The sequence below is a fragment of the Empidonax traillii genome, unplaced genomic scaffold (genome assembly GCF_003031625.1).
Source record: "Empidonax traillii isolate 1590-97213 ecotype Southwest subspecies unplaced genomic scaffold, ASM303162v1 scaffold692:size495628, whole genome shotgun sequence".
NCBI classification, from domain to species: domain Eukaryota; kingdom Metazoa; phylum Chordata; class Aves; order Passeriformes; family Tyrannidae; genus Empidonax; species Empidonax traillii.
The window spans coordinates 201506-225943 of record NW_020955885.1 but is presented as its reverse complement, the minus strand read 5'-3'; the positions used below and the strand labels follow the sequence as shown (position 1 = coordinate 225943).

General features: G+C 40.8%; 1 protein-coding gene across 2 annotated transcripts in view; it reads right to left on the bottom strand.

Annotated features, from left to right (window-relative positions):
* MBOAT1 (membrane bound O-acyltransferase domain containing 1) overlaps positions 1 to 24438 on the bottom strand; it is a 55501-nt gene that overhangs the window by 16396 nt on the left and 14667 nt on the right. The window contains exons 2-7 of one of the 2 annotated variants that reach the window (XM_027899855.1): positions 16882 to 17027; positions 16275 to 16352; positions 12545 to 12640; positions 9578 to 9589; positions 2793 to 2848; positions 506 to 560 (exon numbers count right to left, since the gene is read on the bottom strand). In XM_027899855.1, coding sequence (XP_027755656.1) covers positions 506 to 560; positions 2793 to 2848; positions 9578 to 9589; positions 12545 to 12640; positions 16275 to 16352; positions 16882 to 17027 — 443 coding nt within the window. The remainder of the gene's footprint in view (positions 1 to 505; positions 561 to 2792; positions 2849 to 9577; positions 9590 to 12544; positions 12641 to 16274; positions 16353 to 16881; positions 17028 to 24438) is intronic. The other variant, XM_027899856.1, reaches the window with a different exon arrangement.

Below are 24438 nucleotides of genomic sequence, written 5' to 3'. Positions count from 1 at the left end.
GTACTCTACTTAGAAAAATAATGTATCATAGATCAGATGAAGATAACAGCCAAAAAGACCATATAATACAGTCTTAGCCTGAAATTAAAAGAGTTAATTCAGCAAAGACTAGTTTTGTTGTATATGGAGTATGTATTTAAGTCAATGAGATGTTGCCAAGTATTTCAGTGCTTTACTGACTAGCACAAGGATTGGACTGAAGTCCTGGATTGAAGAAATAAGGAATATAGGAGAGAAGTTATGTTTGTGTAAGGTGGGCAATAACAGCAGCATTACAAAAAAAAACCCACATAGTCAAGCAAATAAAAAAAGCACACAGGACTTTTGGCATATCACGAACTGGATAGAAGCAGGGAACATTTTCATGGTCAAGACACGAAGTTGTTCCTGACATTGCAATGGAAAAGAAAAAAAAAAAACAACAATAAAACCAAATAAATAACCCAAACCCTAAACTTCTTTGGGAGGAATTAAACACAAATCACTGGGGGAATTACATCCTTACTTTACAGCAAGCCGATTTTGCTCAGCAGTGAGTTCCTCAGCTTGTCGCCCTATTCCTAGAAAAGAAAAGTCACTTTAGATCTTTCCAAAAGACAAACAGTAAAAGCTACTCCCAAAGCCTAATGTTTGCACCCCACACGTAACTTTCTAAAATCACAAACTTCAAAACTTCATTGTCACAGGCAGCTGTAACATATCTCAGTTCCCAACTTTTAGGTCAAGTATATTCATGTTCTACCCCACCTCTTTACCCAGTTCCTCACCTCATTCCCCCTTTCTCACCCTACACTGTCAGGAAGAGCAGCCACAGCATTCCCACACACACAATGGAACTGGCAATGCCACCAACTGGCAGCGACCCCCAGCAGCCTTTACAAACAGTCCTGGCCTGGAAAAACCTCCGTTGCCGCTGGCTCATTTAAGCACCAGCCTCCCGCTGGCTCCTTGGTGAGAAATGGAGCATTTCACAGCAGGAGGAGTGGGCAGTGGAAGGGGAACAGGCTCTCAGGGAACAGAAGCTCCACTGGTGTGAATGAGCAGCCCAGCTGCCTGCTGCTGGAGCAAGCCTAAACATACACATCAGTAATAATCTGGAATTGTACAAGGTCCAGACTGGAAGGGCGACCTCCTGTTGAGTCCACAAGACCTTTGGGGCCAGAGGTAGAGCCCAGACTCAACATCCCAGGAAAACTGTGGAAAAATCTAGTGTGATAGTCAGTGGTAAACTGATGTTGCTTATAGCAGATTCCTCCAGGCCTTTACTCTGAAGCTTTAGCTGCTCGTGCTGCGAGGAATCCCACTGGCTTCAGCAGAACTCACCAAGGGATGATTCACAGCACTGATCCAAGCATGCATGTGTACAGCTCCACAAGATGAGGGGCTTGGCATCAACTTACGCTACTGTTCTCAACCTACTGGCCATAATTACCAACACACACACAGAGGACCCATTTCCTAAAATGACTGCTGATAAGCTGCTCATTTCCATTCTCTCTCTACTGTTTCAGTTTGTAAATAGTAAGAGGGCCCGAGCTTCAGAGAAACAGTTAAGCACTTAATTACTTAAAGGGCTGGGTATTTTGTTTGTCTGTTTCGATTTATGGGCAGTTGTGTTAAATTTTTACAAATAGAAGCTTGTCGCGTTAAACTTTTACAAATAGAAATTTGTCACCGATGCTTGAACTGCAAGCTGCCTCCATTTGGTCAACTGCTCCATGGATGGGTGTTCATAATCTAGTAAAGCCTTTTCCATTGTCATTAATCTGTAGGATTTCTGGTCTGTTTAAAATGCTCCTGCCTCTGCTGTTACCTTTTTCCTTTCTGTCTGTTCATTTCCCTTCCATATTCTAGGTGTGTACCTAGGCTGCACACTGCTGTCTCATGCTGAGATGGCTCCTAGCTTAACTAACAGAGGCAGGCAAGCCCCAGCAACATGAGTGCCAGTAACAAGGTCAGTCAGCCAAGCTTCAAGTTGTACTTTAGACTCACCTGTGCAAACCTGGTTCGAAAACAATGCCAACCAACAACAACGCAGTCTGTGACGTGGCCATCACCTAAATCCTAGATGATAACAACTCTATGGTAGGCTACTTATTTAGTTGCCCACATCTTATAATGCAATGGGCCCCAAACCATCAGAAATTCACACTGCAACATCGGTAGGCACAAGCAGTAGTGCTACTGATGACAACTGGCATTTGTAGCCTTTGCACTGTACTACACGCAGGCGTTTTACTGGGAAATAATAGTGCTCTTTGTGACAGCACAGCACAAGACTGAAGACAATGCTATTTTGCTTGCAACTGTGCTTCTCTCTGCACTGGGGAAAAGCTACTGAATTCTATCTCTCACAACTCATGGAGTATATTACCACTGAATACATCAGCGCTAGCATATTTTTTGCTAAATTAACATTAATGACTTGAAACTATGCATCAAACACAACTCTTGACTTCTGAGAAGCAATAACAGCTTCAGAGAGCTTCATGGAGATGCACTGGAGCATCTAAACAGGAGATACTGGTCCTAGCTAAATCCCAAATTGGGCCCCGAGGAAATAGAGCACCCAAAGTGAAAAAAAAAACAGTTGTCTTTGATATTGCAAAGACAATCTGATCCTAGAGAACTGATCAAAGCTTGAAGTTTCTCATTTTCCTCCACAAAGCACTTTTCTTCTTTATTTGAAACAGCTCATTGAACTACATTCATTCACTCCACATCTCAGCCATAGAATGCACTGGAATAAAAAGGTTGTCATCAGGACGTGGGAAGAGATGCCTTTTACTTACCATCATGTAACTGGCATGCAAGTGTTGTGATCTTCTGTGTAATTATCATCAGCGGACTATAACAAAGACAGAAGCAACAGTTACATGTCTTGTAGTACAAACTATTCCCAACTTTCTTACTGAATGTCTTTATTCCTTTAAAAGGCATAACTGTATTAGCAACAAGTGGAAAACATCCAATTAAAACTGAAGGAGGCACTCAGGCATAAGACAATTGCCTGGGTTCAAAACAACCCCTCAGTAACTTGCACTGGAATTTTTAATTGTTAAGTGCACACAAAGACTTATTTTATGTCTCCCTATCGTGCAGCAGTGCAAATTGTAGTTCAGAAGAAATCACACCACTAGGAAATACCAGCTTCTGCAGTCCACTGAGCTTCCTTTCAGGCAAAGACCAAATTCAGTGCAACACTAGAATGCAGCAATGCTTCTGTAACATAACTCTGGCTCCTCTTACTGTTACTCTCCTATTGTCTGTCTCCTCAGTGCCCTAAAAAAATGTTGATTCTGCAGATACAGATGCTTATTTCCCCACATGAATAGCTCTATCAATTAGGACTGTGTGCAAATACCAGAATAGCTGTCAGCACAGCAGTTTCCCACTTGCTTCTTGGCCAGGCAACTGCCTTGTGGGCAGCCTGTGCAAGGTACACTATCCAACTGGGAGTGTACAGGCATGTGGGATCTGGAACCTGGAGCCCTGAACACAAAGCCTGGCACTGAACAACTGCAATCTGGAGGTGACCCGTGGCTGGCAAAGCAAGGGATGAGCTCACACTGTTTCTCCCTGTCTCTCTGCCCCTGGGGACACCAGCACAGGGTGCCCAGATCCCACACTACCTACGAGACCTTCACAACCACAACAGCCAGGAGGTGGAAAGAGGTGATGAGGGCTCACCATTGTTTTTAAAGCATTAATTGTGGTGACTACATGTAAAACCAGTCCCACATAAGAGATCTGTCTTCACTGAGGATTAATACTATCGATTGTTTCTCAATCTGAGGGTAAATTAACATTAACCATACAGAGGTTTCTGTTTGAACACAAATGATGTCTTCAACCTGGAAATTAAAACTCAAGTTTGTATACATGCTATTTACACAGTTTGACCAGTACATGGAACTTTTTTAAGAGATGTAGACGATTACTCCAAATATTATGGCTACCCATTTTAACTATTGTAATATATTTTGTGGAACACAATTAAAGAAAAAAAAGTTGAAGGCTTTTTTTTTTTTTTTTTTTAGTTCAAGAACTGTATTTTCCCCAGCAAATTCTCAAGGTAAGGAAAGAAGAAAAGTGCAAAAGTAACATTCAGCAATGTCTCTATCTAAAAAAACATTAAAATACTCATGTTCCGCAGAGATTTTCAAGAGATTTTGGATCATCCTTGGCTAAACTGACCTACTGGTTACAATCCCAGTGGCTAAAATAAACTGTTTGCAACCAGATTATGCTCCTAAGACAAATCAAACTGATTTTCAAGATAATTCATATGCGTAGCATGATAAACGCACAAATACTGGCAAAAGACATTCTGTCATTTTATGTGGTCTTTTTGTTAACACTAAACATCACTGACCTTTTTCAAGAGTCCACAAGTGTGTGGGTAATTTGCATTTTCCACCCAAAACCAGGACATGCAATATCAACCAATTTCATAATCAGAAACTATTTTTATTATTTCAGTAGTCCTTGCTTGAAATGTAAGCAAAAAAAAAAATAAGCACATAACATTCAGAATAGACTTAACTACACACAGAACTTGAATATAATTGTAACACATGAGCTTGTACAACAGCTCTCTTTGGGTCACCTAAACCAGCTCAGGAATGGACAAAGTCAACATTGACTTTTCACCTTCCAGGAAACTTCAACATTGCAAAATAGTCATTCTAAATTTTATTCCAATTAATCGTTCAAGAAAAATTATTTATAAGCTGTTTTCACCATTATCTTCAACATCCCGTTTCTCAAAGTAGATTTTCCCAGACAAAATTTAGTTTTGCTTTCAAAGACACATAAATCCTAATCCCCTAAGCGTACGAAAAGGCAGATTTTTTTTTTTAATCCTTAAGAGAGACAGAGGCTGTCAGCGAACCAGCAGTTCTACTGCAATAAACACAGATTTTTATTTTGTCAGTGCTTGACCTTTTAGCTTTATGGGGGAACATTAACACTTGATTCAAATTGGTTCAATTTGTTGCATGTGTTTCTTATGGCAAGCGCTTCATGCCCGTAGTGAAGTGAGTAACTTTAAACCTCAGGCTCTGAGCCATAACCGTATGACCTAAAGTGCCTAAATTTAGATGCTTGACTTAGAAATTGGGCCCCTATGGTAAGGCAGAGAGAACCAAAATGCAAACAATCCTGACATGCTGATTAACTGAGGGAAGCCAGAGTACAGCCTGCACTGAAGTCGTACAGCGTATAAACACAGAGGAGAGAGGTTCTCTTCATCTATATTAGGAATTCATTGTCTCATTGATGGCACATTGTAACCCAGCAGAACAAGCCAGCCTTTCCTGCACTTTAATCAGAAAAGACAGACAGTCTGTCTCCCTCAAATCCCAACTCCGGAGGAGACAAGCAAGCACAAAAGTGATGCTTCTGACATCGTGGGTGGGAAGGAGAGCTACAAAGTACATTAGATACCCTCCATTCTCCCTCCTGACACCACGGTATTACATGTCATACACATTTTCCAGAGCAGCTGGAAAGCTGCCCAGCGGAAAAGGACCTGGGGGTGTTGGTTGACAGCCAGCTGAACAGGAGCCAGCAGTGTGCCCAGGTGGCCAGGATGGCCAGTAGCGTCCTGGCCTGGATCAGGAATAGTGTGCTCAGCAGGGCTAGTGTAGTGACTGTCCCCATGTACTCAGCACTGGTGAGGCCACACCTCAAGTACTGCGTTCAGTTCTGGGCCCCTCAGTCAAGGAAGGACACTGAAGTGCTGGATTGAGTCCAGAGAAGGGCAACAAGGCTGGGGAAGGGTCTGCAGTGCAAGTCCTGTGAGGAGCAGCTGAGGGAACTGGAGAAGAGGCTCAAGTGTGATTACCACTCTCTACAGCTTGGAAAGGAGGTTGCACCCAGGTGCTCCCAGGCAACCAGAGACAGGACAAGAGAAAATGGCCTCAAGCTGCACCAGGAGAGGTTTAGGTCGGACATTAGAAAGAAATTCTTTAGAGAAAGGGTGATTTGATATTGGAACGGGCTGCCTAGGGAGGTGGTGGAGTCACCATCCCTGGATGTGTTTAAGGAAAGACTGGCCGTGGCACTCAGTGCCATGGTCTAGTTGCCATGATGGTGTTAGGTCACAGGTTGGACTTGATGATCCCAGAGGTCTTTTCCAACCTAATTGATTCTGTGATCTCTTCTATACCCTATTCAGGAAGGTGAAACCCTGCTGTACAGTGGCACTGGGATGACACACACTAAATCTTTCACAAGATCAGTGTCAGATATCACTAAGCACTTCACACAAAGGTTTCAGGTGAACAGGGAGCATCTTCCTCCTCCCTCACCCATCTGCCATTTCCCACTGACTTGATCTCATAGGATAACCATGCCTTCACTGCAGGAAAAGGTAGAGCACGACAAATTAATGACAGTACTAGAGCTCTCCCTTTATTTGGGAGGGGAGGGAGCAAACAGTATCATAAATTCCTAAGCACATGAATTTTGATTATTGAAACTCTGCAATACCAGAGTATTGAATGGTCATTTCAGGCAAGCTCTAGTTTTAAAGAGCAATAAAACACTGAGTAAACATAAAATACATCATTGTATCGTATGTAGCCAACTGTTTCTGACATGGTAATATTTTAATGCTTAGACTCTACTGGAAAAAGTCAGTAGTGCTAAAAACAAGAAGGGGAGTTAACAAAATTATAAAATTTCTGATTACCTTTCTTACTCCTGAGTTTTGAGACATACAGGTTATTGGAGTGAGGCAAATTCTTAGATTGAATTTAAAACCTACCTACCAGATGTGCATTTACAGATGAAGCATATTTATCCCTAGTAAGGAAGCATTTGAAATAAAATACATTTAGAAGCCTAGAAGACTTGAAATCCATTGTATTTGAACACCTGCGAATCGCTTTGCAGCCTCGTGCTGAGGGGGGATTCCATACCCTCTCCTCTTCACCTGCATTAAGCACTACATTTACAAACCAACACAGAAACACAGAATTTGATTTACATGAGGTGTGACTTCCTTATGTTTTATAAACTGGCTATGAGTTTAATCTCAGGTTGTAGCTGCATTGAACCTGCTACACGTAAGCCATAGAGGCCAACTTTTAATTTAAAAAAAAAAAATCAAGAAATTGTCCCAGGGACAATTTTATTTTTCAAGACATTTCACACAGGCTAAAGATAGCTTTGGGTTTTTGTTTGCCTGACTTCAGATGACCTGAAAAATAACACAAGACTAAAATGCAACAGTTTTTAGAATGCTCAGTAAAGGGTTTCACCCCCTAATTAAACCTTCCAAACGAAAACATACCAGTTAAATGTAATCTTTAAAACACAGTTTGCCCCAATGCAATAAATTTGCCAGAGCACAGGTCAGTGGAACTAAAGATGTCAGAATTGTTAGTAGACTGCTGTGGGGATCCTCCCCACATCACAGGCTGGCTTCTGCACTGAACAGGCTTCGATGCTGACGAGAGAAAAGCAGTCCCAGCGCGGTCTGCTTGACCTTAGGTAATCCCGTGGAGAAGTCCGGCACACGCTTGCTAGAAATAGTTTCCACTGACCTGATTTCACTAAGGGAGGAGGCGGAGTCAAAAGGCTCACAGCAGAAGAGACTCCAAAACAGCAAACATTTATTTCAGGGTTACCTCTTTAGCCACGATGAGAAGTTCACACAGTCACATTCTACTATGACGTTAACCATGCTGATGAGGGGATGGCCAAGCCAGAGGCACCACAACAGCTTCACTGGCAGTGGGCTCTTACTTTTGCTTTCGACAGTAAAATGAAGAAGTACTGAAGCACACAGGAAAAACACTTCACTAAACACACTTGCACCTACAAAACAACCTCCAATTTGCTTCATGTGCTGAAGTGTTGCCATTTTTTTTCTTTTTTTCCTTTTTTTTTTAATGTGAAAGCTCCCAAACAGTATTTGTTAAGCCTTCATGATAGAAGCGTTTCCTTAAAGGAGTGTTTACTTCTGGAGAAGTGTTCTGGTGCCCTGGGACACACTATTTGCTTGGAGCTCTATAGTAGTGACTGCCTGCTTGACTTCTGCCTGGTTCCCACACTGCAGTTCTTGCAGGCATCCTGTGTATCCAATGGTAAGTGATCTCAGCGCAGTTGCAAGTGGACAAACACCCAGCTGAGCAGTAAAGGGGCAGATGGGCACAGAAACAGCCTGACCTTCCCTTACTCACCCTGCACCTGCGCTGCTGTACTGCCCCAACTGCAGACCAAAGTTACCCAGAGCTGCTGGGACAGACGATGCAACAACTCGCTGCATGTCATACAATTAGAAGACAAGAAAATGAAAATAACTTACTGAACTCGCAGGATCAGTTAGCATCTCTGCACTGTGTTTTAACACGGTAACAGAGCACATCTATCTTTGCTCTCATCAGCAAATGTATTTCCGCTGTAAAAAGCAGCCGTTGTATCTTTATTCCTTCCTTTTGTGGTTGATACTAAGCCAAAGAAAGGGAAAAAAACAGCAACAAAGCACTAACCACCCAGCAAAAATTCACTGCCTGAAGTGACACTTGTTACTAAAGTATCTGCTTATATGGCTTTTCGAGAGGGCTCTTTCAACTATCATCCCTTTCTAAGCAGTTGGCTGAGAATGCTGCTGCTGCTGCATTTGGGATAGGGAGAACAGAAAGATGTCCATGACATCTGAGGAGTGATGCCCACCAAAACACTCATGTAAGAGGTACAGATTTGACGTATGTGGGGAGAAAAACTGCTCAAGTCTCCCTGATAATTCAGCTATGGTCTCTCTAAGACCAACAGAAGATTGAAAGCAGTGTGTCTGTGTGAGGTGATTTTCACAAACTGAGTATCTTTTCTGCAAGGAATGGTAGCAAGAATCATAGAATAATTAAGGTTGGAAAAGACCTCTACGATCATCAAGTCCAACTGTCATCCTCACCACTAAACCATGTCCCCAAGTACCATATCACTCCTTCCCTGGGCAGCCTGTTCAGTGCTTGAAAACACTTTCCATGAAGAAATTTTTCCTAATATCCAAACTAAACCTCCCCTAACACAACCTAAGGCCATTTCCTCTACTCCTGTAATTTATTGCCTGGGAGAAGCGACTGCCCCCCACACCTTGCTGCAACCTCCTTTCAAATAGTTGTAAAGTGCTACAGGGTCCCTCCTTTTCTCTGGGCTGAACAAACTCACATCTGCACAATCACTCCGACATTTCACTGAATGACCTGCAATATCAGGAAATTCTGGTCAGACACTGCAAGAATTCAAAGAGGAAACTAAAAAGCTCTATGATCTTAATCAAGCAAAGGATTAAAAAGACACAAGTTCCATATGGATACAGACATCCTCTGAATTCCATCCAGATGATCATCTGCATATGGCATTTGTTCGTGTATCTTGCTAGTTTGAAACCATATCTATTACTAGTTTCCAAAAATCACAATCAAGATTCCCTACTTTAAACTAATTTTTCCCTAAAGCCATAATATTACTATACTCAATTTGGGGCTGTGATACAAATGGAAAAAACAAAGTGTATGATATTACTACTGTTTTTATAAAGTTATATAGAAACCAGGCAACTTACCAGCATAATCCTCTTAGCATAAAGAAGAAATAAGAGAGAGAAAGAGTTAGGATTTAGTTTTTCCAGGTATATTTTATAAATGTCAAGGAAAATAAAGCATGCATGTTTCTCTCAAAGATTGATTTGAATAAAGGGTGAAGCACAGCATTCAGTTATTGTTTAATTAGTGTTAAAAAATGAATAGTTTTCTTTGAGAAATTAGTAAACAAAGTTCCTATATTATGTCACCACTCATTTGAGAAATAATATAAATGAAAGAGATTTGATAGATTATATACATATTTTTTAAAAAGAAACTAAAATTCAAATGCAGCAAGGTGGAACTGGTTTTCCTTAAAACCTGGCAGTAGTTTAAAAAAAAAATTAATTTTTCCTTAAGTACTATGCAATACATGAAAAACTGTTAAATCAAGAAATTGCTGCAAACAGCTTTAGTACAGTTCTGACTGTGGGACTCAGTGACCAAAACTACTCTTTGCATGAGTTAGAAGAATTAACTAGTCGCCAGTAGGGAACAAGTCGCTTATTTCTTATTTTTTAACCCTGAAGCAACGCACTGAAGTTTGATCTTCCATTTTCCAGTTTTCTTAAGATATAACTCAAAAGTTACCTTACTCTCTCCATCTCCACCTGCATTTTACAAGCTGTGTTCACAAAATGTGGGGGGTCCAAACAAATAGCACAACCAACTATTACTAAAAAAAAAAAAAAAAAAAAAAAAAAAAAAAAAAAAAAAAAAAAAAAAAAAAAAAAAAAAAAAAAAAAAAAAAAGGGATTTGCGAGCACACATCACAAGGGTTATGCATCCAAGTTGTTAGGTGCACAAAGCAGGTCAAGAGGGAAAATAAAGGATGCTGGCTTTCAGCACTGATGCTGGGAAACACTCACTTAACATCTGGCTCATCATTTTAGGGAACTGATATTGAAAAGGGGATGGCACTAGATCTGGTTAAGTGCCTATTTGATGTAGATTAAAACTCCCCCTTGCAACCAGATATCACCAGAGACTTACAGGATACTGAGATCTCAAACACAAGTCTGCAGATGATGGGCTTTTTTTTCCAACTTAAAGATTCCCCTAAATCCAGTGTCTTACATTCTCAGTGTATATCCCCAGCCACATTCACCTAAAAAGGTGGGAGGCTGGAGGGAGATGGGCACAGCTCCACAGATTCTGTCTTGGTTGTTTATGAAGTCCTAAGAGAGAACTTTAAGACCATCCTTCCAGCCAAGAACCTGCCTGAATGCTTCATATCTGCATATCAGTTATCAACTATCTATTATGCAATAGATGAGGAACCATCAAATATAGGAGGACGAGGAAGTGGAGGTTCAGTTGCTGGTCATATATGATGAAACTGTGGCCAGAGAGTATATTTTGTCTCTCTGGGTCATCACATCTGTTCAGGTATGTGCATAAAGCCTCAGTGGGCACGTATTATTTACAGCTGTTTTAAGACAGATTTATGAGGCACACCTGGGTTTCACCACTTTGGATTGCAAGCTTTTATTGATACCACTACAGTATTTTTATTCCTCTTAGCTTTTAAAATATACCATGAAGGTGCAGTTCATCTCCATACTACATTTTCCATTTGCTTACTACTTGGCAGTTTTATGTTTGACTGAAATTTATGAATTGGTGTGCATCTTGAAGCACCAGGACAAAATCAAATAACACAATAAGTTCAAGTATTATTCTTTCACTACCGTTATTATCCTTGAGCTCATCACTAAATAAGAGTAGTTCCTTTTTCATCAAGAGAGAAGAAAATGCTACCTGGTTTATATAATAAAAAACCACCATTCCTCTTCTTCCACCCCCAGTCTCAGCTGGATCTTTATTAAATACCTTCAGAGAGAGAGAGCTAATATGCTTCACAGTGCATTTCTGAATGCACTATTCAGAAAAGTATGATCCCTTGCATTTCTCTCTCTGTCTCATACACACATAGAGCTATGGCATTCTAATCCCATTTGCAGGCTTCTTGGTATGTCACGCTCTTTCAGGACATGCTTCTTTTTGTTAAAAGAACCACAGAAAAAGTACTGAACTAAATTCCTCTAGATGTGTGAGTTCCCATTTCTGTACCCTTCTCTAGTAAAAAGCCTCAGAATTCACAGAGGAACTTCCCCTCCACCCCCTAAAATTTAATTAAATGCTTAAAGCCACTGCCTGAGAGAGAGAAAGCCACTGCCTGAGAGAGAGATACATGCACACAGAGAGCAAAAACCTTAAATCTCCTACTCTACAGACTAGGAAGAGTCATGCACAACCTACTGCTCCAGTTTACAGATTTTTTTCATAGTCTGTTACTAATTATTCTGTATTCAGACATTCAGTTAAACAAGTGGAATGCAGATTAGCACATTGTTTTTAAAGCATGCAAAAACAAACCTTCCTCTCATAAACAAAACATATAGGCTTAGCTGTCTCTATTTTTGCAAAGCATCCTCTACCGCTTCAGGGAAATCAGAGACTACAGTATATATGAAAAACACTGTTTCACAGAAATGCATGGCATATAAAAACTTGTGCTATTAAAACAGCAGCCACAACCTGCCCCCGTGAGAGAACCCATAAAACTGGTGCCAACTATCAAAGCTGATCTCTTATCTCTCTGGGTTACTCAACCAGCTCCCATCTACCCCAGCAACTCACTCCCTGCCCAAGCTCTCCCCTCATGCCCATGGAAGTGCCTGGGCTGGGTGGGAAACATCTTCCCTGCTGAGGCTTCAGATAAATCAGAAGGGGGGAAAGGAAACAAACAAAACCCCAAAACCAAAACCAAACAAAACCACAAAACCCCCAAAACAAACAAACAAAACCACCACAATACAAAACTCTTGGAGAAAAAGCTTAAGAGAAACAAAATTGCAGGTGCTTCACAGGTAACATACAAATTATTCTTAAAAGGTACCAAAATTAACTAATTGAAACAGGAAACAGCTTACAGACTCACTCACCCGGAAAAATCTGTAGTGAGAATACCATAATGAAATATGTATATTCGGCTTATGTGGCACAACGTGAGGTATCCCATAGCTACAACAAAGGAGTACCTAAAAACATAACATACAGAACACATAGTTACCAACACAAGTACCAACCAGAACTAAATTGGGTTTGGGCTGATTTTTGCAAATCAGATTGTTAACAAATCTGAAGCCATGCTTTAAGATGTGGAAAAAATTTTCAAGGAGGACTGATAGTTTTGTGTACCCAGCTGAAACATAACGGAGAGGTCTCTTCACTCTGGGGGTGGGGAAAAAACAAAAGGAGAAATAGGATCAATTCAAGTTGCATATTTCTATTTCAGAGTGACCAACTTCACATATAATTTTGAAATTTCTGTCCGACTAAAATATTTGAAACCAGATGATACTGAATGCGCATCACCAACGTTATCCACTGACTTTTTTATCTGCAAATATTCTTTATTTACAACTTTCCCTCAGCTCTAGCAGAGACTAAAATATTTCAAGTTTAAGATATTTTCTCCCCTCTGATTTTTTTTAAAAAGGCATAAAATGACACACAGCCTATTCTTTTCAGCTGTGCATGCTGAAACATGCCACCTTCCAGAAGAATCACAGAGTCATTTAGGCTGGAAAGGACCTTCAGGATCACTGTGTCCTACCAAAGAAGCATCCATCAAGTAGAGTGCGACAAATTCATTCTCTGTTTTTCAAGATGATAGCAAACTTATGTTAGGCAGGGCAGTAGCTTGACTCTTTCTATCTTAAGAGCTGAACAGGCTGGAGACTGGAAGTGTTGCAGCGTCTGCGTGGGCAGATGCAGCCTTCCATACGAGTAACTTCTCCCTGTATTTATGTGAGCAAGAACAAGGATCCTGGGGTGGTAAGAAACAGATGGGTGTTTGGAAACAGACTGACACATCAAGCAATCTACACAGTGCAGTGGAGAGCTGGGACACCAGAATGAAAGGCTTGCATCACGTGGACAGGCCAGGACCAGGTGTCCCCTGTGGCAGAAGTTATCCGTGGGGAGGACAAGATGCAAAGACCAACAGATTACAGAACAAGATAGCACATCCTGCACGTTGCCAAGCAGGATTCCCCCCAAGACCCATAAGAGGATCAATCACAGGGGAGACCTAAAGGTGAAATCAGACAATAGGATCACTCAGCAGACAACTGAAAAAGAGCCAGATCTTTGTCAAATTATGGTTGGTTCTGAAAGAAACGAGTTTTTGCTCCCTGGGGACTAATAAACTGCACTGTGAACGACAGTGATGGATTGCAAGTCAACCTGCAGGTCGCATGGCCCATAGCAAACAGCTGGATGAAAGGCAGACTGAGGGGACATGACAGATTCTTCAGGAGATTCAGCACAGAATTTATCTTATTTTATCTGGGTCAGGCATCCAGTCCTGCCTCAGCAAGGTCTTTGGACTCCTCTCTTGTCTAGGGAGAGCAGCAAACATCCCTCCAAAGGCAAGTCACCCAGCTCAGACATGTAACGGTAACACAGCACGAAGGATCTAAAATAAGCCTCAATGTTTAAGTGTAAAGCACTTAGATTGAAAGGGGGGCAAGCAGGGAGAGAGATGCTGAACTGCTGCTGCAGCTGGGAGCATTTCTGTTGCTGGATCAAATTGTCCATTCATAGGCCTTGAAGGCTAGCAGCCTTACTGGAGAGCAAGCTATCAGAAAATAACCAGGGAAAGGAGCATGAAGGTTAAATTACGTAGTTTTTTTCATTTGTTCTCTTCCACTGCATTTTTTTGAGGAAAAAAAAAAAAAAAAAAAGCCAAGTTTTGAAGCCCCACTACAAAGGATTCAGGGCTTTTACAGGCCCCTTGCATGAACAGGTCCAGACCTTAAAGTGACATCAGTCAAACTTACTCTTAAGCAGTCTGAATACATCGTTATTTTGCAAAAATTGATAATGTGGATGCACTTTGAGTCACACTGCTATAGCTAGTACCATGCAGTGGAAAAGTCTTAACACAATCCTCCCAGACTTCCTGAGGTTTTTCCCCATGGTGGATTGACATTTCACATTGAATCAAATCAACCAATGACTATCTTGCAGCAGTGGGTGACGTTCTATGAACCAGCTTATTTTGTTTTGCAGTATACAGCTATTTTTCCCAGCTGTGTCCATTTCCCTATCACCACATCAACTTACCTAGGAAGATGCAAATAACTACTGGATGATTCCCTTGGTTCTCCTGATCTACAGTCACTAACTCCTGTATTTCCCTCAAGTGACTGACAGGGACAATGCCCAGGAAACAAGTAATACACATTTTTAACCCTTTTTTGTTTTGGTCTCTGGATGGCATTTCTTTAAGAAATACTATCCAATTTTATTTTTTTTTCTGAAATTGTTAATGATTTCTGGACTTCTGGGATTTGCACTCTGTGAGGGGATGGAAAAAAAGCCTCTTTAATAACCTATCTTGCCAGTGCAAAATGCTAATGACTGCTGCAGACAGGCTTGCTGTTTATACTTTGTGTTTCTAAATAATCTCAAGTGGGGATCCCATTTAGATATTAGAGAGAGTCCTCCTCAGGAAGTGACTAAAAAGAAGGTGAGATGATTATCTGAACATCAGATTCTCAGACAGCCCTGGCCCTGAGGACAAGTGAAGAAAGGCTTTCCATTCGCCAGCCCAGACTGTTGTGGATTATGAGCATTCAGCAGCAGCTACAGAAACAGCCACACAGTGCAGAGACAGAAATCACCAGTAACACACCCAAACCACAGTATTAGCCCCATGCTGTTAGGTAGACCAACACAAAAGTAAGTAAGAGGGAAGAATCACCAGCTATAAAGTAGCAGCTTTAAAAATAAAAATTCTTCTTTGTACAGACCAATGGGAAGCAAACAACTCCACCTAAACAATTTTAAAAACTCCCCGGTGCTGGTGCTGAACTCTCTCTTAAGAGAGTATGGTACCCACACAAGAAGGCTTAGTGACCAAACAGAGAAGTTCTTCCACACGAATTTCCTCTCAGTCAGTGAAAGAAGAAGACATAACTATCCTGTAGTTTTCATTTCCATGAGAAAGCACTTTTTGTCTTTTGGCCAGGAAGGCACTCATTTGATAAAGCACTTCAGGAGTCTCACATGTCTTCCTTCCTCTAAGGCATTTGTACAGGAAGAAGATCAATGCCACGGTGGAGAACTCCTCGTGATGATGCCATAAGCTTCTACTGAGCAGCAATGACAGTTCTGGTACTTTCTACTTTTTCCAGCTCAAAGCCCAGTACCAAATGCAAAACTTCATTTTGTGGATCACTAAGTTAAGCTGCCATAGTGACCTTATTTGAACTACCTAACCCAAGAATAAGCGGAAAATACCTAAAGGCCAAACAGCAAGGGGGGAAAAGACATTAAAAAGGATTATCAAATGCAATCCTCAGGAATACAAGAGCAAGGAGAACATGACTTCATTACATTTAAGAAACCAGAGGTTTGGCCATAAATTATTAAGCCTGGAAAAGTCAACTTTTGAGGGCAGCAATTTTGTAGGAAAATACATCAATGCAAAAAAACCACAAATTGAGATTACAGCTGCTTCTGTAACTGGATGAACAAAGCTCCTGCAAGTAACTGGGAAAGAAAAGCAGGAGAGAAGAGAAGGTGCTTCTAAAAACCCCTCGGGCTTCTCCCTGAAAGCAGAGAAGGTGCCAGAGGGGCAGCTCCACACTTGCAGCCGCTCACCTGTGGATGTTGGGAATACTCGCCATATTCATAATGCCATAGTTCATCATCACCAGGACAAAAAGATGAATGGAATACCTTAAAGACAAGAAAGGCAGTATTTAGATAATTACTGTGTTACCTGGAAGTGCTGGCAATTCAGAGCAGGGGAGCATTTTTCCATGCAAATTACATAAATGTGATGTCATATCAGGGTACCAGTAAACATGGATTACCCCAATTACATCTTTATAGCCTGAATGTCCAACATAGACTGATACTTATTGACAAGACGTTATTCATGTGTTTCACTGAGAGAAAGAGCAGCCTGGATTAAAGTGCACAGTCAATTCGGATACATTTTTTCTAAAAGAGGTATCTTAACAGCAGACTGGCATGGCTTTAACTTCCAGAATAAACATCAAAAATTAAATTTAATACTCCACTTAAAAATACTTTCATGACTCATTTTACTTTGAGGATTTGGAATGGTTACGCAGCTTAGGATTTTTTTTAAATTTATTTTTTTACGATAGCCTTAAGTGCCTTAAGACTAAAAAGAGGTCATCCAGAAAATCTGGTACATATTTTTACCCAAGCCTTGTCTATATGGTGACTAAATACTCACCACCCAAAGCAGAAGACAGCAAAGTATATTCCAAAGAGGGTGGCAAATGCATGGCGAACAGCGGAGCTGGCGTGACTGGGACTCAGGTAAATACGAAACCAAAATGCAGCCAAAAGTGCAAACAGTTGACATGCTACAAAATTGATCTGTAAAAGACAAACAAAACAAAAAGCTGCTGTGATTCTTGGAGGAGAAGGGGAAGGAGTCTCTTCGTTCTCAGAACAATTAAGAGCAGACGCAGGAAAAGGGGGCAAAAAAGGGAGCTTCTTAGCATCACCCCAGTGCCTGACTTTCTCCAACCCCAGCACAAGGGCAAAATCAGCAATCCTCATGTGACACTGTTTCACAAGCAGGAGTAACTGGACAGCTTCCTCTACTCGACAGCATCTTCAACACAGACCTTCCAACTCACCATTTTTTGTGGTTCAGCAGTGCAAAGAAAAATACTTTGCTCCACCACCAAGCAGACAGTTAAAGGAGTATGCTTTGCAATTATTTTTAGGCTACTGCATGTGGGAATCAGCCTGGCCACATTGTAAGGAGGTAGCAGTGGCAGTGGGAGTACAAGACATGCAGAAGGCAAACATAACCAGAGGTTACAAGCAAAAGCTTCAGTGTCCTCAGAGCAAAACTGATGTCATGCTTCCTTCTTCAAGTCACCTTGTCTTTGGCAGCCTCAGCAAAAATCCCAGAACTCAGAGGAAAAAGCAGAGCTCAGGAGCTGCCTCTAACAGAGCAAATACAGCATTAGGATACAACATCCTGAGCTCTGCAGCAGCAAGGCATCCCAGAATGAGCAAAACTAAATAGGCTGCAACATTTAAGCTATCACTTGGATTAGAGGATTATCCAAAGCTATCAGTCCAGGACAGGATGATATATCTCACTCAGAAATGCTCTGACGTGTTGGCTGTCCAGAGGTGGTAGGATTCAGCCAGGCTTCTTGTCAAAAACATTTACAATGTGTTTAATAAGATACTACATCCCCAAAATGCTTTTACTCTGGTGGACCACATCCAACATGGTGCTGTTCATGCAAATCCTCTTATTAGAGGTTTGTTGGCTTCATTGCTGCAGTTGCTTTATTTCAGTCCTGCAGGCACTCATGCAAAAGAATAATGCAATAATTTAAATACTTAGACATGCTGAATTTTAGTTCTTTAGAGCAAAGCCAATATCAGTTGGTTTCTTGCTCGTGTAAGCAAATGCCATTTATAACAGATGATATCAGGTAACTATATCTAAAACAAATAATTCTTATTTTTAGTGCAAGATTTATAAAGCAAGAGAACAAAAATTGCCCCGGTCTCACAAAACAGAGGTGCTCCAGGAGAAATCCCAAACTCTTGTCTCCTACCATAGAGTTACACTCAAAATACTAACACCTCGCTCCCATCCTTCCACAGCCAGAGGTGCAGCAGAAACCTCCGAAGCCCCCACAGGGCTGCTCTGATTGCATGCTTTCTAAGCAAGTTCCCAAATCGATGGATGCCAACTCATCAGTGAAAATACAGTGAACCTTAATCCCACCTCAGTCTGCTCCCACTTAGGGTCACATTAGCACATCCACGGCAGCTCAACTCCGTGGCATGCAGAGCTTCCCTGATTCAGTGTAGAGAGGGAAAGTGCAAAGACTCACAGGAGCTTGATGTTGCTGATTGTCTAAAAGACAATACCCCCCCCTGTGCACTCACAGAAGCTTTATACCAGTAAAAGCCATCACGATAAGCGTTTGCTTTTTGCTTTCATCCAGCTCTTGTATGCCCAGTTAGGGATGTTAAGGGTGCTGGGATTTCAGAGGTTCACACACAGCCAAATGCAAGTGCAAGATCCCACAGCAGACACAGTTGTAATAGCATTTAAATAGCTAAGGCAGTAGCAGCAAGCAAGCAGCAGAGACATCACATCACAGTATACCCATTACATCACATCACGCAGTAAAAGACAGCCCATCAGCCCAGCATTTATACGCTGCTGCTTGCCTACACCGTCAATTCCTTTGTGCATGTGACACCTGTGCTACTTGGACTGAAGTCAGGATGGGTGCACCAACCACGCCACTATCACATCTTCATTTTGTTGTGCAAGTTAACCAACACAATTTCTTCTCTGTGCTCTTTTTGCAGGCGTTGGGGCAAACCTTTGAACCAGGATAAAAGCAAAGTACACATCACCCTTGCGTTTCAGCTTTCAGTTTATAAGAGCTGTTTCTGCAGAGCAGCCAAACATCACAGACTCAAAGCACACAGCAAGCAATCATTTGGTAATAGACCAGATTTGGTCTGTTTTCCACAGACTAATAGAGGGACATGATAGCTTTTCATGTAACTACCACCTCTGTTCAGTTATTTATATGTAACATTTTAAACACATACTGCATTCACACACACAAAAGGCTGTCAGTTCATCTGACAGCGACTTTACTGCATTCCATTCAACATTATTTTTATGCATCATTCTACATATTTAAGGCACTTAAGTAAACAGATCCCTAAGAATTTAAGAAATGTTGTGCTTTCCTCCCTTTCTTTTCCCAAAGAGAAAAGGGTTCATACTATTCCCCCTTGGTTATTTCCACTGTTGCTAAAAACACCTTATAAACAGTTTACTGAGGGCTTCTGAACACTGATGAATGGCGTCCTCACAAATATAACATGGAAATAAAAATTATAAGCAAATTAACCCTTCTCATTCAGATCCCCCATCGCAAGTCATTTAACCTATGTTTTTAGATAGTCACATCTATTCAATATTGCCATCAGAATTTTGCTCATCTGCTTTCAACTTTGCTGGCAGAAAAGAAACACCTTTCCTTCTTACAGCAATTTTCTTCCACGCTCTACAGAGTAAGATATAACAAAATTAGGAATCAGAGAACATGACATGCTGCCAGAAGAAGACACTATCTTCCTTTCATTTTCCATGATTACACACTGGATGACAGAAAGGCAGTTTCATCACAGTATCCTGCAACCACATCTGGAAGACTTGTATCTGAATCGCAGCCAGCTGAAGGCAGCCTTGCAATGCAGAAACAAGATATGTGCGCTTTTGGAGAGAGGGAAAATCTGGAACAGTTCCAGCTCAACTGGCTTGATCATTATTGCTGTCTAGTTAATGAATCCTTTCATTTTTTATTAGTCTCAGCTTTAAAAAGCTGGGTGGGATCCAGAGCATGTAAACATCAGGTGTGAACAGCAATGTAAAAAAACAAACTGTAGTTCTTCCCCTTATTCCTTCAGATTCTGTAGTAGCAATAAACCAAAGTGATATTTAGATTGCAAATCTGAGTTTTATACAAAGCAAGCAGACAGGTCAAACCAACTGACCAAGCACCCACGATGTTGATGCAGGAATAATTGAACATAACAGTTTCAAAATTCCGTTATACTATTATGCCATAACCCAAACCCTCAAAGTACATAAAAGGTTAGTTCCACCTGCCTTGAGCCTTTGCATCTTCTACCATTTTGAACAGGGTGCAACCAACTTGGCAAACCTTGGACTGGTATTGTGGGGACGGGACACACCAAATCCTAGGGATCTGGAACCACCCTTCCAGTCATCTCCATCAACAGGCAGGGCCTGTTACATAGTAAAGTCATCTCCTCACTCTCAGAGGAAAACCGTACAACTTTTTGCTCAGTATTTTATTGAGTCCCACAAACCATTTGCAGGTAGGCACTTTAAAGGGCAAATACCAGCTGGCAAATCACAAAATAAAGGTTCCAAATACCTGGCATTAAATACCATTTGGAGGACAGGAGCCCAATTCAAATAACACTAAGTAGGAAGAATTATCACCTTTTGTTCTGGGAGCAAACTGGCTCCATGATTTAAAAAAAAAAAAAAAAAAAAAACCAAAAGAAAACAAAAGTAGTAACTTGCCAAATCCCTCAAACAGAAAAGCTGTGGAACCATAAAGGAGTCCCAAAAAGAGACAGGTAAATATGTTGCTTTGTGTACTGAAAAATGACTAGAAAAAAAACCCACACAAAAATCTTAAAAGGAGAAAACGGAAAGTGGTTTTCCTAGCTAGGAGTTCTTGAGAGAGGAAACTGAAAACATGAGAGGAGCACAAACCTGGACTTATATACTGCCACCAAATCATCACAAAGAATCTTGGTCACTGCTTGCTGTAGTTCAAAGTAGGCTGCTAATCACCCACTTCAGGAAGTTTCGTTTTCCCTCCCCTCGTAAGCCTTGCATCTGCAAATCTTCCCATTTAAAAAAAGTGATAACATAAATTTGAGAGTTACTAGATCACACTCTAGGAAGACATAGTAAGTACAAGCACATAGTCTCTTATTTTAGTGCTTTAAACCTTTTCCTTATAGTTAAGTATCAGAAGTAAATATCTTGCATTCTGTTTTGACCACAGAAATACTTTGTTTTTCCCCTGTTACTTTTTTCCTCCCTTACACTATCAGAAAGACTGACTCACTTTCCAAAAATCTAGGAGGATATAACAAATTGACCATGCAGTTCTCTCCAAACTCCAAACGGCAATTAAGTCCATTACACAAACCAGACAGTCCTCTGTAAGCAAAATTCCTAATAATGCTGTAATTCACTCACCACGAAAATCACTATGAACAGTCACACTGCGAACTTGTCCCTTGTTGGATGGCAGCGTGCTGATGTGTCCCCAGCAGCACACAATCTTTGGACAAAAACCAGGCATGTTGCAGATTCATACATATTCACAGAGGTATAAGTTTGTTAAAGCACAGCCAGGCTGTCAGAATATTCCCAGTTACCACCCAGGTCCACGTCCGCTTCGATGTGCAGCAGATGATATTATAGACATCACAGAAAATGCCTCTATTCCAGGCTTTGCAATTACCAGCCAAATGAGAGAATAAGGCTTTAAATCTGCATTTCATCTGCTGAACAAAAGAAAGTGTAAGAACAGAGGCCTCTCATGGTGGCTCAGTATAAAGTCAAGACACTCTGTGTTTTCTGCTATCTACTAATGAGCTACTGAGCATTAGTTTAGGAGGTTGCTACAAGGTTTTTATATGGAAAATTAGAATTTCTCCTCTCTTCACTTACTTAACAGATCACCAAACAGCTATATTCAGTATTTGTAAAAGCATACAAAGTCTTGTTAATAGAAACTACAGACAGAAATAGCAACTCCTCGAGTCAAGCCACCGTCTGAAGAGTTCAACAGTGCTTGGGTAGTATTTTGGAAAGAGGATGCCATAATAAAGCATTCCACTTTGCCAGAGATCAGCCCCATCTGCCAGGATGGTGTCTTTCTTGCAAAGAATAAAGCAAGAACCACAGAAGTGCAATAATTTGTTTTCCATGTTTAAAGGATTCTTTTGCACATATAACCAAAAGGCACCTGGCAAACAACATGTTTAAGTTCATTTTGCCGGAGGCATTTCTACTTTGATGTTGAAAAATAGATCTGCTGTTATGATAACATTTCATAACATCCAAATTGTGATACTTAAAATGGGTGTGTTAAGAATGAGAGATGGAAAAGTCTTTAATCAGATCTCAAAGATATCTGATACTTACTGAAATTTTTCAAAATATTTTGATCTTCCAGACTACTTTTGTGAACTATAAGGACAAATATTCTCTGCAGAGATCACTTAGCTCTACATAGGGAGGGGACAAACACCCCCAGAAAGGAAGTCAGTATCGTAGAAACCACGTCAGGTTTAGAATTGTCATGTAGAATTTTGACTTGGGCTTCCAGAAAGGAAAAGGATTTGTGTAACATCATCTGTGCAGCTCCCCTTATTGCCCACAGTGGCATCGCTTTGCACAGAGCTCAGTGCACTGAGAGCCAGCACAAATAGGCATTTGTAAAGAAAGCAGAACTGGCTGCCACTTGCAGGGTGCTTGTACATTTTTTTTTTTTTTTTTTTTATAGCCAGGCACTGTGGACTGCAAATGGCATGGATTAGAGAGGAGAAAAATTAATTTACATTGGGAAAATACTGATTTGACTGCTGAAAAGTCACAGCTCCAATACTATACAGCAACAACTCATTTCTCTGGCTTTGTGTTGTAGGAGCCCTACGGAAGATTTTGAGGGGACAGAAGAAAAGGTTTGAATACAGAATTTCTCTCATGGGAGAGAGACAAAATGCAGACATGCATGGCTTATTTAAGATTATTGTGCTCTTCAGAAGCAGCACTAAGTTCTCATAGCCTTGGCTTTTTTTTGTGCAGTTGCACGCAGAAAACGGAGTTGGTAAAGCAGAATATACCAAACTGACATTATTTTGGCCTGTTGTGCTGTTTTCCTGGGTACATTCTGCTGTTTCCGTACATACAGGGTCAAATATCCTTCCGTGATTTAGACTATAAACTTAAAACAGATGTTCTTTCTGGATTACTTCTATGAAGCCACTAGCAGAGTAATCACTAGCAGGGCACACAAATACAGCTATAGAACACATTAAACCCTGAGTCATCAAAAATTTTAAAAGAAAAACATTTAAGTCAAAAGTAAAAAAAAAAAAAGTCAAATCCACATCATAATGCTAAGTCACACATTCATGCACTTACCTTTGATGTCTGATAAATTTAACACGTGGACCTGATCCAAAACCAGCTTTAGTTTGCTGTCAACAGCTCTCACATTGAGCTGTAATGACTCTGTATGTTGAACAGATGTTTAAGCACTGATTATTTATGTGCAGCAGTGTTCTGCCAGTACTTGTATCTCACTAATTACTCCTCTCTCAGAGAGTAATGCCAAATGATGAAATTCCCTTGTACCTGAGATAGCCAGCACTAATTCCTACCTGTAATAGAAACAGCAGTAAAATCAAATAATCTGGATTAATTACTCATTCAGGTGTTTTTTTTTTTAAACCAGAATGCCTTTAAGTTATTAGGAGAGCTGCGTCATTTCTTCAGACTATTCAGCAGTGAGGTAGCACACTAACTGGAGTACCTTTAACTCCAAAAAAGTACTTTAAAAAGAAAAATTTGACTTATCACTGTGCAGGTAGAGTATTGCACAGTATAGCGTGCCAGATGCATCTAAAAGCAGAACTACAGGTAGCAGGTCAGAGTATAGAGGATATTTTAATCAAAAAAGGAAAAGGAGTAGTGAAATGTTGTTATCCAAATTAATGGATTAAATGTTGTTATCCAAATGTCTGACCAATTAAAAAAAAAAAAAATCAATAGCAGCCTTGCTTTTCCAAAAGCTCCTTGGAGAAATGAGGATCATTTGGATCAAGTACTTCTTGTAGGAAAGATGTGATCTTGTGCCATCTACCCTCCTTGCCTATGCAAAGATTCATACTGATGCAGAGGGTACAGGCTGACCTTATCATCACATTACTCCATCACTCCAGCTCTTCTCACAGGGTGCGCTCAGAAGACCCTCTTTAAGCATATGTGAAATTAGGAGACACATGCTGAAGTGAAAATTAGCAGAAACAAGGAAGACAACAACTCTGGGACAGTAAAATACAACAAAGCAGAGACTTGAGTGTCTGCAAAGCCTCCCCTGAAAGCCTCTAGGAACTTCCCACAGTGGGAAGGGCACAGCACTGCTTCCTCTCCTTTCTTAGCCAC